The following is a 14993-nucleotide window of genomic DNA, read 5'->3' as shown; positions in this document are numbered from 1 at the left end:
TAAGTGGTCCCAAGTACTTTTTTCTGATGAAAGCAAATTTTGCATGTCATTCGGAAATCAAGGTGCCAGAGTCTGGAGGAAGACTGGGGAGAAGGAAATGCCAAAATGCCTGAAGTCCAGTGTCAAGTACCCACAGTCAGTGATGGTGTGGGGTGCCATGTCAGCTGCTGGTGTTGGTCCACTGTGTTTCATCAAGGGCAGGGTCAATGCAGCTGAAATGCTTTATGGAGATGAAGATTTCATTTTCCAGCACGACCTGGCACCTGCTCACAGTGCCAAAACCACTGGTAAATGGTTTACTGACCATGGTATTACTGTGCTCAATTGGCCTGCCAACTCTCCTGACCTGAACCCCATAGAGAATCTGTGGGATATTGTGAAGAGAAAGTTGAGAGATGCAAGACCCAACACTCTGGATGAGCTTAAGGCCGCTATTGAAGCATCCTGGGCCTCCATAACATCTCAGCAGTGTCACAGGCTGATTGCCTCCATGCCACGCCGCATTGAAGCAGTCATTTCTGCCAAAGGATTCCCGACCAAGTATTGAGTGCATAACTGAACATTATTATTTGATGGTTTTTTTGTTTGTTATTAAAAAAACACTTTTATTTGATTGGACGGGTGAAATATGCTAATTTATTGAGACAGGTTTTTTGGGTTATCAGGAGTTGTATGCCAAAATCATCAGTATTAAAACAATAAAAGACCTGACAAATTTCAGTTGGTGGATAATGAATCTATAATATATGAAAGTTTAATTGTAATCATTACATTATGGTAAATAATGAAATTTAACACTATATGCTAATTTTTTGAGAAGGACCTGTATATGTATATATATATATATATATATATATATATATATATATATATATATATATATATATATATATATATATATATATATATATATATATATATATATATATATATATATTCCAGAATATATAATCTCAGGCTTGAGAAAGGGCCACATCCTGGACAGAGACGTCGCACATGGGCCAATAAACCACCTTTATTTTTTCTATTGGAGTGCTGCCTTCATTTTTCTGGATTATAGCATGAGGTTTGGTATATACCTGGAAGGATTTTTTGCACCCTTTGATTTTTTTGGTGCTGCTTTTTGTTTATGTATGTATATATATACACTCACCGGCCACTTTATTAGGTACACCATGCTAGTAACGGGTTGGACCCCCTTTTGCCTTCAGAACTGCCTCAATTCTTCGTGGCATAGATTCAACAAGGTGCTGGAAGCATTCCTCAGAGATTTTGGTCCATATTGACATGATGGCATCACACAGTTGCCGCAGATTTGTCGGCTGCACATCCCAAAGATGCTCCATACAAGGCAGGATGGATCCATGCTTTCATGTTGTTTACGCCAAATTCTGACCCTACCATCCGAATGTCGCAGCAGAAATCGAGACTCATCAGACCAAGCAACGTTTTTCCAATCTTCTACTGTCCAATTTCGATGAGCTTGTACAAATTGTAGCCTCAGTTTCCTGTTCTTAGCTGAAAGGAGTGGTACCCGGTGTGGTCTTCTGCTGCTGTAGCCCATCTGCCTCAAAGTTCGACGCACTGTGCGTTCAGAGATGCTCTTAGGCCTACCTTGGTTGTAACGGGTGGCGATTTGAGTCACTGTTGCCTTTCTATCAGCTCGAACCAGTCTGCCCATTCTCCTCTGACCTCTGGCATCAACAAGGCATTTCCGCCCACAGAACTGCCGCTCACTGAATTTTTTTTCTTTTTCGGACCATTCTCTGTAAACCCTAGAGATGGTTGTGCGTGAAAATCCCAGTAGATCAGCAGTTTCTGAAATACTCAAACCAGCCCTTCTGGCACCAACAACCATGCCACGTTCAAAGGCACTCAAATCACCTTTCTTCCCCATACTGATGCTCGGTTTGAACTGCAGGAGATTGTCTTGACCATGTCTACATGCCTAAATGCACTGAGTTGCCGCCATGTGATTGGCTGATTAGAAATTAAGTGTTAACAAGAAGTTGGACAGGTGTACCTAATAAAGTGGCCAGTGAGTGTATATACACACACATACATACATACAGTAATATATATATATACACACACACACACACATACATACATACATACATGCTGTACAGGGCAAAAGTTTGGACACACATCATTTAAAAAATGTTCATGACTATGAAAATTGTGCATTCACACTGAAGGCATCAAAACTATGAATTAACACATGTGGAATTATTATACTTAACAAAAAATTGTGAAACAACTGAAAATATGTCTTATATTCTAGGTTCTTCAAAGTAGCCACCTTTTGCTTTGATGACTGCTTTGCACACTCTTTTGAAGCCTTCAGTGTGAATGTACAATTTTCATAGTTATGAAAATACAGAAAAATCTTTAAGGCTACGTTCATATTAGCGTTGTGCGACGCAGCGTCGGGCGCCGCTGCGGCGACGCATGCGTCATGCGCCCCTATATTTAACATGGGGGCGCATGGACATGCGTTGCACTTGCGTTTTGTGACGCATGCGTCACTGCGGCGCATGCGTCAGGGCGCAGAGGACTCAGCAAGTTGCATTTTTGTGCGTCCAAAATCAAGCAAAAAAAAGGACGCATGCGTCACAAAACAATGCGTTTTGCATGCGTTGTGCGTTGTGTCGCCGATGCGTCGCCGACGCAACACACAACAACGCAAATGTGAACGTAGCCTAACCCCTTCATGACCCAGCCTATTTTGACCTTTAATGACCTGGCCATTTTTTGCAATTCTGACCAGTATCCATTTATAAGGTAATAACTCCGGAACGCTTCAATGGATCCTAGCGGTTCTGAGATTGTTTTTTCGTGACATATTGGGTTTCATGTTAGTGTTAAATTTAGGTCGATAACACTGGTCTACAAAAAAAAATAAAAACATTTTTTCTGGCATGGACTTTAAGAACAGTTTTAGACTAATTTGAGGGTGCTGAATTCAAATCTGATCTTATAATTTCTCTATCACATCACGTTTTTGCGCTAAAGGTATATAGCCCATTTTCATGAATGAAGTGCCGGTTTATACAGTTCACTAAGGTAAATTTAGTTTTCATTTAGTCTCCCAATAAATGTGAGAATATCTTTGTTTTCTTTGAACATGCATAATTCCCATTTGTTATGATAACACCCTTGTTTTCTGTGCTACTGGGACAGTAGAGCTACAGCAGAGCATTGGGTGAAAACTGAATGGCCTCAGCGACAGAGTTTGGCATTTGGCGATAAGAATGTCATCCATGATCCTCTAGTGGATAGGAAAGACATCGTCTTTCCTCCCTTACACATAAAACTTGGATTGATTAAGCAGTTCGTCAAAGCTCTCAGTCACAGTGGAGAATGCTTTAACTATATATGTTCAACTTTTCCTTGTCTTAGTGAAGAGAAGAAAAAGGCTGGAATATTTGATGGATCTCAAATAAGAACACTTATGAGATACCCAAATTTTATCACATCAATGAATGAGACAGACGAAAGAGCTTGGAATGCATTTTGTAATGTGGTGCAGAATTTTCTAGGGAATAAGAAAGCAGACAACTATGAAGAGATTGTGGAAGAGCTACTAATGAGTCTGTGAAATCTTGGATGTAGAATGAGTGTCAAGATTCACTATTTACACAGCCATTTGGACTTTTTTCCAGATTGTGCCCTTTGGAATTCGCGCTCTGTATGTAATAAACTCTCCTTCATTCATGACTTTTTCCTTTCTAAGGGTACCGTCTCACAGTGGCACTTTGGTCGCTACGACGGTACGATCCGTGACGTTCCAGCGATATCCATACGATCTCGCTGTGTCTGACACGCAGCAGCGATCAGGGACCCCGCTGAGAATCGTACGTCGTAGCAGATCGTTTGGAACTTTATTTCGTCGCTGGATCTCCCGCTGTCATCGCTGGATCTCCCGCTGTCATCGCTGGATCGGTGTGTGTGACACCGATCCAGCGATGCGTTCGCTTGTAACCAGGGTAAACATCGGGTTACTAAGCGCAGGGCCGCGCTTAGTAACCCGATGTTTACCCTGGTTACCATCGTAAATGTAAAAAAAACTAAACAGTACATACTCACATTCCGGTGTCCGTCAGGTCCCTCGCCGTCTGCTTCCCGCACTGACTGAGTGCCGGCCGGAAAGCAGGGCACAGCGGTGATGTCACCGCTGTGCTCTGCTTTTACTTTACGGCCGGCACTCACAGTCAGTGCGGGAAGCAGACGGCGAGGGACCTGACGGACACCGGAATGTGAGTATGTACTGTTTGTTTTTTTTTACATTTACGATGGTAACCAGGGTAAACATCGGGTTACTAAGCGCGGCCCTGCGCTTAGTAACCCGATGTTTACCCTGGTTACCCGGGGACTTCTGCATCGTTGGTCGCTGGAGAGCTGTCTGTGTGACAGCTCCCCAGCGACCACACAACGACTTACCAACGATCACGGCCAGGTCGTATCGCTGGTCGTGATCGTTGGTAAATCGTTTAGTGTAACGGTACCCTAACTCTCTTAATCTCCTGGCTCTTACTGAAACCTGGATCCAGCAGTCAGACACCACCGCTGCTGCTGCTCTCTCATATGGTGGACTACACTTTTCTCATACCCCAAGATCAGACAACAGAGCAGGTGGAGGCATTGGTCTGCTCCTTTCACCCAAATGTACCTTCCAAGTTATCCCCCAAGTACCCTCACTTGTATTCCCTTCCTTTGAGGTCCATGCCGTCAGACTCTACGTCCCCTTCTCCATGTGAGTAACGGTGGTGTATCGTCCTCCTGGCCCCTCTCATCAGTTCCTGGATCATTTTGCCACCTGGCTTCCACACTTTCTCTCCTGTGACACCCCCACCCTTATCATGGGTGATTTCAACATCCCCATTGCTTCTCCCCTCTAACCATCTGCTTCTCACCTTTTATCTCTAACCTCCTCTTTCAGCCTCTCGCAGCATACTAACTCTCCAACGCATGAAGATGGAAACTCCCTTGACTTGGTCTTCTCCCGGCTTTGCTCACTGGATGATTTCACAAACTCCCCTCTCCCGCTCTCTGACCACAACCTTCTTTCATTCTCTATCAAGAACTGCCATCCCGCTCAGGTCACCCCCACTTTCCACACTTATAGAAACATACAGGCCATTAACACCCAGAAACTTATGAAGAACTTGCAGTCCTCATTGGCCCCAATCTTCTCCATCTCATGTCCTGATTCTGCTCTGAAGCATTACAATGAAACCCTGCAAAGTGCCCTGGATGAAGCTGCACCTCCTATACATAGAACAACTCAGCACAGATGGCGACAACCGTGGCACACGCTGCAAACACGTTTCCTGCAGCGGTGCTCCAGGTGCGCCGAACGTCTGTGGAGAAAATCTAATCTACCCGAAGATTTCATCCATTATAAGTTCATGCTAAAAACATACAACTCTGCCCTTCACCTCTCCAAACAAACCTATTTCAACACCCTCATCACCTCGCTGTCCAATAACCCTAAACGTCTCTTCGACACTTTCCAGTCCCTACTCAACCCAAGAGAGCAGGCCCCAACCACAGATCTCCGCGCTGACGATCTGGCCAATTACTTCAAAGAAAAAATTGACCACATTCGACAGGAAATCATCTCCCAATCTCTTCATACCATGCACTGTCCTCCCTCCCCCTCTGCATCTAGTTCACTCTCTGACTTTGAACCAGTTACAGAAGAAGTAAGCAGGCTCCTTGCATCTTCTCGCCCGACCACTTGCACCATTCCGTCACATCTCCTCCAGTCCCTTTCCCCGGCTGTCACCTCTCACCTAACAAAAATATTCAACCTTTCCCTCACTTCCGGTATTTTTCCCTCCTCATTTAAGCATGCCATCATACATCCATTACTTAAAAAACCCTCCCTCAACCAAAATTGTGCCGCTAATTATAGACCTGTCTCTAATCTTCCCTTCATCTCTAAACTCCTCGAACGCCTGGTCCACTCCCGTCTTACCCGCTATCTCTCAGATAACTCTCTTTTCGACCCTCTTCAATCTGGCTTCCGCTCTTTACACTCTACTGAAACTGCCCTCACTAAAGTCTCTAATGACCTACTAACAGCTAAATCTAATGGTCACTACTCCATGCTAATTCTCTTGGATCTCTCCGCAGCATTCGACACTGTGGATCATCAGCTCCTCCTCACTATGCTCCCCTCCATCGGCATCAAGGACACCGTTCTCTCTTGGTTCTCCTTCTATCTCTCTGACCGATCCTTCACTGTATGTTTTGCTGGTTCCTCCTCTCACCTTCCCCTTACTGTTGGGGTTCCTCAAGGATCAGTCCTAGGCCCCCTCCTCTTCGTATACTGCCCCTATTGGACAAACAACCAGTAGATTTGGTTTCCAGTACCATCTCTATGCTGACGACACCCAATTATACACCTCTTCTCCTGCTTTCACGCGGACATTCTTAGAAAACACCAGTGATTGTCTTACCGCTGTCTCTAACATCATGTCCTCCCTCTATCTGAAACTGAACCTGTCAAAAACTGAACTCCTCGTGTTCTCTCCCTCTAATAAGCTACCTTTGCCTGACATTGCCATCTCCGTGTGCGGTTCCATTATTACTCCAAAGCAACATGCCCGCTGCCTTGGGGTCATCCTTGATTCTGAGCTTTCATTCACCCCCCACATCCGATCATTGGCTCGCTCTTCTTATCTGCATCTCAAAAACATTTCTAGAATTCGCCCTTCTCTTACTTTCGACTCTGCAAAAACTCTTACTGTCTCACTTATTCATTCTCGTCTGGACTATTGTAACTCTCTACTAATCGGCCTCCATCTTACCAAACTCTTCCCGCTCCAATCTGTCCTGAATGCTGCTGCCAGGAACATATTCCTCACCAACCGTTACACTGATGCCTCTACCTTGTGCCAGTCATTACACTGGCTACCCATCCACTCCAGAATCCAGTACAAAACTACTACCCTCATCCACAAAGCACTCCATGGCTCAGCACCACCCTACATCTCCTCTCTGGTCTCAGCCTACCACCCTACCCGTGCCCTCCGCTCCGCTAATGACCTCAGGTTAGCATCCTCAATAATCAGAACCTCCCATTCCCATCTCCAAGACTTTACACGTGCTGCGCCGATTCTTTGGAATGCACTACCTACGATTAATCCCCAATCCCCATAGTTTTAAGCGTGCCCTAAAAACTCATTTGTTCAGACTGGCCTACCGCCTCAACGCCTTAACCTAATTATCCCTGTGTGGCCTATAAAAAAAAAAAATAAAAATAATAAAAAAAAACATAATCAGGTTCCTTGCATCATGTTCTCATACACTTTATGCAGTTAATAGCCCTCTGTGTCTGTACTGCTACATACTTAGGCAGTTAACTGGTTCATGCAGCTTTACATGAACACCCAAGCCTTACACTATGGCTGGTCCAAATAACTAAAGCAATTGTTACCATCCACCTCTCGTGTCTCCCCTTTTCCTCATAGTTTGTAAGCTTGCGAGCAGGGCCCTCATTCCTACTGGTATCTGTTTTGAACTATGATTTCTGTTATGCTGTAATGTCTATTGTCTGTACAAGTCCCCTCTATAAGTTGTAAAGCGCTGCGGAATATGTTAGCGCTATATAAATAAAAATTATTATTATTATTATAATAGAGAACCTTGGGGATGTGAGCGAGGAACAACGAGAGTGTTTTCATCAGGACATTAAAACAATGGAAGAACGGTTTCAAGGCCGGTGGGACTCACATATGATGGCTGACTACTGCTGGAGCTTGATGAGAGACAACTCAGAAGCTGTACATTACAGATCAAGAAAAGAAAGTTCAAAACACTGCCAATTGTCATTCATCTGTGTGCCATATGTATGTGTTTTTATATTTTTTTAGTTTAATTCTGTAAGCATATTTGATTTGCTGTACATATACTTTGTAATCTTTGTTATTCCTTGATTAAAAATATACAAAATGTAGTACCGAAAATCATGTGTTTTTATCATAAAACATTAGGATTAATTTTATTCAAAAACTGAAAATATCTCGAAATCCTGATGTGATAGCCAAAAATGGAGATCATATTCATAATCAGCAGCCAAAATTGACTTCAAATATGTTTTAAAACCTTTTGCCAGAAAAATTGCGCTGACCAGTGTAATTTTTGCGTTTATGTGTGAAAAAAATGGAAATTTGGCTAAAATTTGGAAAATTCCACAATTTTCAAATTTTTATTTTTTATTCTGTTAAACCAGAGAGTTATGTGACACAAAATAGTTAATAAATAACATTACCCACATGTCTACTTTACATCAGCACAATTTTGGAAACAAAATTTTTTTTTGCTAGGAAGTTATAAAGGTTCAAATTTGACCAGCGATTTCTCATTTTTACAACAAAATTTACAAAACCATTTTTTTTAGGGACCATCTCACATTTGAAGTCAGTTTGAAGGGTCTATATGGCTGAAAATACCCCAAAGTGACACCATTCTAAAAACTGCACCCCTCAGGCTGTGTGCACACGTCAGGATTTCTAGCAAAAATTTTCCTGACAAAAACCGGACATTTCTGCTAGAAATCCGCATGCATTTTTTGCATGCGTTTTTGACGCTTTTTTGTGCGTTTTTTTCCAAATGCATAGAATTGCGGAAAAAATTAATGAACATGCTGCTTTTTTTTACCACGATGTGTTTTTTTCGCGGAAAAAAAACGCACCATGTGCACAAGACATGCAGAATGCATTCTAAATGATAGGATGCATAATGCATGCGTTTTAATTAGTTTTTATAGCGTTTTTATCGTGAAAAAACCTGAACGTGTGCACATACCTTCAAGGTGCTCAAAAACACATTCAAGAAGTTTATTAACCCTTCAGGTGCTTCACAGCAACAGAAGCAACATGGAAGAAAAAAATGAACAATTAACTTTTTAGTCACAAAAATGATCTTTTAGCAACAATTTTTTTATTTTACCAAGGGTAAAAGGCGAAACTGGACCCCAAAAGTTATTGTACAATTTGTCCTGAGTACGCCGATACCCCATATGTGGGGAAAGAACCACTGTCTGGGCGCATGACAGGGCTCGGAAGGGAAGGAGCGCCATTTGACTTTTTCAATGAAAAACTGGCTCCAATCTTTAGCGGACATCATGTCGCGTTTGGAGAGCCCCTGTGTGCCTAAACATTGGAACTCCCCCACAACTGACCCCATTTTGGAAACTAGACACCCCCCCCCCCAAGAAGGAGCTTATCTAGATGCATAGTGAGCACCTTGAACCCCCCCCAGGTGCTTCACAAACTGATCCGTAAAAATGAAAAAGTACTTTTTTTTTTTTTTTCACCAAAAATTTCTTTTAGCCTCAATTTTTTCATTTTAACATGGTCAACAGGATAAAATGGATCCTAAAATATGATGGGCAATTTCTCCTGAGTACACCGATACCTCACATGTGGGGGTAAACCACTGCTAGTGAGCACTTTGAATCCCCAGGTGCTTCACAAATTGATCCGTAAAAATGAAAAAGTACTTTTTTTTTTTTTTTTTTTTCACAAAAAAATTCTTTTAGCCTCAATTTGTTCATTTCCACATGGGCAACAGGATACAATGGATCCTAAAATGTATTGGGCAATTTCTCCTGAGTACACCGATACCTCAATTTGGGGTAAACCATTGTTTGGGCACAAGGCAGGACTCAGAAGGGAAGGAGCGCCATTTGACTTTTTGAATGAAAAATTAGCTCCAATCGTTAGCGGATACCATGTCACATTTGCAGAGGCCCTGATGTGCCTAAGCAGTAGAAACCCCCCACAAATGACCCGATTTTGGAAACTAGACCCCCAAGTAACTTATCTAGATGTGTGGTGAGCACTTTGAACCCCCAAGTGCTTCACAGAATTTTATAACGCAGAGCCGTGAAAATATAAAAATAATTTTTCTTTCCTTAAAAATTATTTTTTAGCAAGCAAATTTTTATTTTCACAAGGGTAACAGAAGAAATTGGACCCCAAAACTTGTTGTCCAGTTTGTCCTGAGTACGCTGATACCCCATGTCACGATATGGTATGAAATATCATATAAGTTTAGTTCTCTTGCTAGCATGCTGTGGGCTAAGCCCCCCTTCTTGAAAGTGTCTCTGCAACAGCTTGTAGCTGCAAATTCCTGACTTTCAGCTCACAAGCTTTCATCCCCCTCACCAAGGTATTTACGACCGGCATTTCCTGTAGTGGAAAGTGACCAGCTTTAACTGGATGAGAAACTTCTAGAATCCATGAAAGTTCTTTGTTTGGTTTTTGTAAGATATTAACCAAACCATCTAAGTTAAGAGCACGAAAATACATATTCTTACTTCCACTCGGTGGACCTACCCATCACTCTAAACACGGGCGTCTAACTCCATCTGGTGAAGAAGTAGGGATTTCTCTGTAAATATGTATCCCAGACAGGGCATATTTGATCTCACTGGAATGCCCACGATAATCCAAGATGAATGCTGGGTGTGATATGACGATGACATGTTTTGTAGCGGAGTTATAGAAATTAGATATAGGTTAGGGAAAAGTAAGTTAACTGAAGAGGTAGGAGGGACGAGGTGATCCAACCCCTTTCTGGGATGTTACAGGCTCCAGCTATAACTGTCTGCCCAGATCCCCAGCTCAGTCTTCTTGTCTTTTCCTGGAGAGCCCTGAGCACGTCCAATGAGCTGGGACGTATGGTTGCCTGCAATGCTTTGAACAACTGTAAGTGTTATTTATCATGTTATTCCGTTTTTTTATAATTACCTTGTACATATTTGCAATTGTCTCTTTTGTAACATCCTTGTAAAATAACTTTTTATAAACACTGCCTAAAAATCATTTATGGGGTATAATATTTAATACTAGTAAGCCCCTGCTGTAAACTAAGCGGTCCCTAGCCTTGTGTGTTTTTTCCATCACATTGTGGCAGTGGAGGGATAACTAAGATAAGCCCCCCCTGCACGTGTGATAGTCGTCTGTTGGTCTAAAGTCACCCCAATCCGTGACATATTGGTGGCAGCGGCTAAGGGATCGTGACACCCCATATGTGGGGGGAACCACTGTTTGGGCACACGTTGGGGCTCGGAAGGGAAGTAGTGACGTTTTGGAATGCAGACTTTGATAGAATGGTCTGCGGGCATCATGTTACGATTGAAGAGCCCCTGATGTGCCTAAACAGTAGAAACCCCCCACAAGTGACCCCATTTTGGAAACTCGAACCCCCAAGGAACTTATCTAGATGTGTAGTGAGCACTTTTTACCCCCAAGTGCTTCACAGAAGTTTATAACGCAGAGCCGTGAAAATAAAAAATCTTTTTCTTTTCCTCAAAATTGATTTTTTTAGTCCGCAATTGTTTATTTTCCCAAGGGTAACAGGAGAAATTAGACCCCCAAAGTTGTTCTGCAATTTTTCCTGAGCACGCTTATGCCCCATATGTTTGGGTAAACCACTGTTTGGGCGCACGTCGGGAAGGGAGGGAGCACCATTTGACTTTTTGAACGCAAGATTGGCTGGAATCAATGGTGGCGCCATGTCGCGTTTGGGACCCCCTGATGTGCCTAAACAGTGGAAACTCCTCAATTCTATCTCCAACACTAACCCCAACACACCCCTAACCCTAATCCCAACAATAACCATAACCCTAATCACAACCCTAACCCCAACACATCCCTAACCCTAATCCCAACCCTAAGCATAACCCTAACCATAACCCTAACCCAAACACACCCCTAACCCTAATCCCAACCCTAACCCCAAGCCTAACCCTAACCCCAACACACCCCTAACCCTAATCTTAACCCTAATTCAAACCCCAACTCTAATCTCAACCCTAACTCTAATTCCAGCCCTAACCCTAAGGCTATGTGCCCACAATGCGGATTTGTGTGCGGATTTTTTGGCACGGTTTTTGAAAAATCGTAATTTTACCTGTGGATTTCCTGCTGTTTTACACCTGCGAATTCCTATTGAGGAGCAGGTGTAAAACGCTGCAGAATCCGCAAAAGAATGGACATGCTGCAAAAAATACAACTCTGTGTTTCCATGAGGCATTTTCCACACCATGGGCACAGCGGATTTGGTTTTCCATAGGTTTACATGGTACTGTACAACGCATGGAAAACTGCTGCGAATCGGCAGCGGCCAATCCGCTGCGGATCCGCAGCCAAATCCGCACCGTGTACCACATACCCTATTTCCAACCCTAACCCTAATTCTAACCCTAATTGCAACCCTAACCCTAGTTCTTACCCTAACCCTAGTTCTAACCCTAACCCTAGTTCTAACCCTAACCCTAGTTCTAACCCTCACCCTAGTGGAAAAAAATAAAAATAAACATTTTCTTTATTTTATTATTTTCCCTACATGTGGGGGTGATAAAGGGGGGAGGGGGGTTATTTACTATGTCATTTTTATTTTGATCACTGTGACCCGTCAGCAGTCTGCATTATGAATAGCTAAATAGAGCACCACATGAAGCCCCCACAGGTCGCCCTGGAGCACGGGCATATCATTAACTCAAAACTGAAAATAAAGATAAAATCCATCTTGTGGTAGTTGTGTTATCAACCAAGGTCACATTTTAATCAGCATAACGGCGCCGAGCTGACAGTGTCTGTAGGTTACTATGCACAATTCTGCTGACAGGTTCCCTTTAAGGCTAAAAATACAAATGCAGTTTTTGAACCAGAAGTGGATTCAGACCAAGTTTGTTTTTATATTTCCCATACCGCTTGATTTTGCTCCTGGATTTATATACTGCATATAAAATTTCTGAACATTTCTTTTCTTTTTTAAAGATTACAATGTGTATAAGAAACATACCTTGCTCCGAGAGTCAACATTTAGCAAACACACACCACAAGCTAATTCTTGAGCATTTTTTATTCCTGGTCGCAGCATACAAGAAGCAAAATCCAAAGCACTTTCATCTGGCTGGAGGAAAAATATAAACTGTCAAAACATCTTTACAAGTATGATGGAAAAAAAAATCTTTGGTGAACATTTGTGTAAGACAACAGTTTTTATATATATATATATATATATATATATATATATATATATAGTGTTTTAATAGACTTCATGCATCTTGGATAGCACCACACCACACACTAAGATCTACACCAAATATGAGCTGGCCTAGATATCAGGTATAATTTATGGCCATTTCTTCTGTAAATTATAGTCTCCCAGGGCCCACCCTCTCCCGCTAAGCCCTACCTACCTTTTAGGCTGTGTGCACACAATGAGGAATTACTGCGGATCGGCAGCGGATTTTTCCGCGCAGAAACACTGCAGTTCCGCAAAGTGATTTACAGTACAGTGTAAAATCAATATAAAAAAAATAAATAAATGCTGTGCTAATGGTGCAGAAAAATCTGCATGAAAACCACTGCGGATCAAGAGAAGTAGCATGCTACTTCTTTTGTGCAGAACTGCAGCGTTTCTGACCCCTTCCATTATAGAAATCCGCAGGGGTAAAAAACGCAGAAAATAAGCACAAAATCCGCATTAATGCTGCAACAAAAACGCACAAAATCCGCGGCAAATCTGCACCTGCGTTTTCTGCCAAAAGATGCAGATTTTGTGCAGAAAACTCTGCACCCCAATCCGCAAAGTGTGCACATACGCTTAGAAAAGTAACAAGGGCAATGAAGAAACAGGCAAAAGTCATATTTTTTCTGCACATGTAAGGATTTCAAAACGTTTTTAACTTTAACAGAAACCAACTGATTAGCCACTACGTATTTATAAATAATTGCACGGTGCACTTTTAGGGTATGTGCACACGTTGCGGATTTTGCTGCGGATCCGCAGCGTTTCTGTAGCTGCGGGTCCGCAGCAGTTTCCCATGAGTTTACAGTTCAATGTAAACCTATGGGAAACCGAAAAAGCTGTGCACATGCTGCGGAAAAAAACGCACGGTAACGCAGCGGTTTACAATCTGCAGCATGTCACTTCTTTGTGCGGAATCGCCGCGATTCCGCACACATAGGAATGCATTGATCTGCTTACTTCCCGCATAGAGCTATGCCCACCATGCGGGAAGTAAGCAGATTATGTGCGGATGGTACCTGGGGTGGAGGAGAGGAGACTCTCCACCAGGCCATGGGAATCATATTTGTGTAAAAAAAATAATTAAAATAAAAAATAATGATATACTCACCTCTCAGAGCTGCACGCGGCCGTCCGGTCGCAGGGTTGCTATGCGAGGAGGACCTGCGATGACGTCGCGGTCACATGACCGTGACGTCACAAAGGTCCTTCTCGCATAGCATCTTTGGAACCGGACCGCCGCGTGCAGCGCCGAGGAGATCGGGACGTCGGAGGGTGAGCATAACCATTTTTTTTATTATTTTTAACATTACTATTGATGCTGCATATGCAGCATCAATAGTAAAACAAGTGCAGGAGTAAACCCGCAGCGGAAACCACAAGACAAACCGCGATAAATCTGCAGGGATAACCGCAGCGGTTTTGCCCTGCAGATTTATCAAATCCGCTGTGGGAGAACCCGCAGAGGACCCTTCCTACGTGTGCACATAGCCTTACAGGGATCTATTGTCACAAAACTCTTGTTGAAACATTTGTGTAAATAGAGTCCCTCTCTATGGGATCCAGCCAACCAACAGTAAAAGTGCTGACCTTTCTTTGTACGGCAATGTGGCATTATTCTTGGGCACATATGCCAAGGCAGCATGGAACAGTAAACTTGCGTTTTGTTTAAACCCTAAGGGTATGTGCACACGTTGCAGATTTGCCTGTGGAATTTTCTGCCAAGAGATGCAGAATCTGCGCAGAAAACGCAGGAAAAAATCATGCAGATTTGTAAGCGTTTTTGAAAGCTAAATAGAGATCTATTATTGGAAAAAAAAAAAGAATTGCAATGTAATTTCTTGTCCAACCTCTTCATTTACATGCTCTATTGAAGAATAATGTTTACACACACAGACAGATAATAGATAGATCTATCTATCTATAGATCTATCGTT

At 42.6% G+C, this 14993-nt stretch overlaps 1 protein-coding gene across 5 annotated transcripts in view; it reads right to left on the bottom strand.

The window, feature by feature from the left end:
- Window positions 1–14993, bottom strand: part of SYNRG (synergin gamma) — a 488500-nt gene that overhangs the window by 66299 nt on the left and 407208 nt on the right. For 4 of the 5 annotated variants that reach the window (XM_077295512.1, XM_077295514.1, XM_077295513.1 and 1 more), the window contains one exon: window positions 12826–12936. The exons of the other annotated variant lie outside the window; for it this stretch is intronic. In XM_077295512.1, the coding sequence (XP_077151627.1) occupies window positions 12826–12936 (111 nt within the window). The remainder of the gene's footprint in view (window positions 1–12825; window positions 12937–14993) is intronic. 5 annotated transcript variants of the gene reach the window in all.

Source organism: Ranitomeya variabilis, chromosome 3, assembly GCF_051348905.1.
Source record: "Ranitomeya variabilis isolate aRanVar5 chromosome 3, aRanVar5.hap1, whole genome shotgun sequence".
In the NCBI taxonomy this organism is placed as follows: Eukaryota; Metazoa; Chordata; class Amphibia; order Anura; family Dendrobatidae; genus Ranitomeya; species Ranitomeya variabilis.
This window is presented reverse-complemented; position numbering and strand designations above follow the sequence as displayed.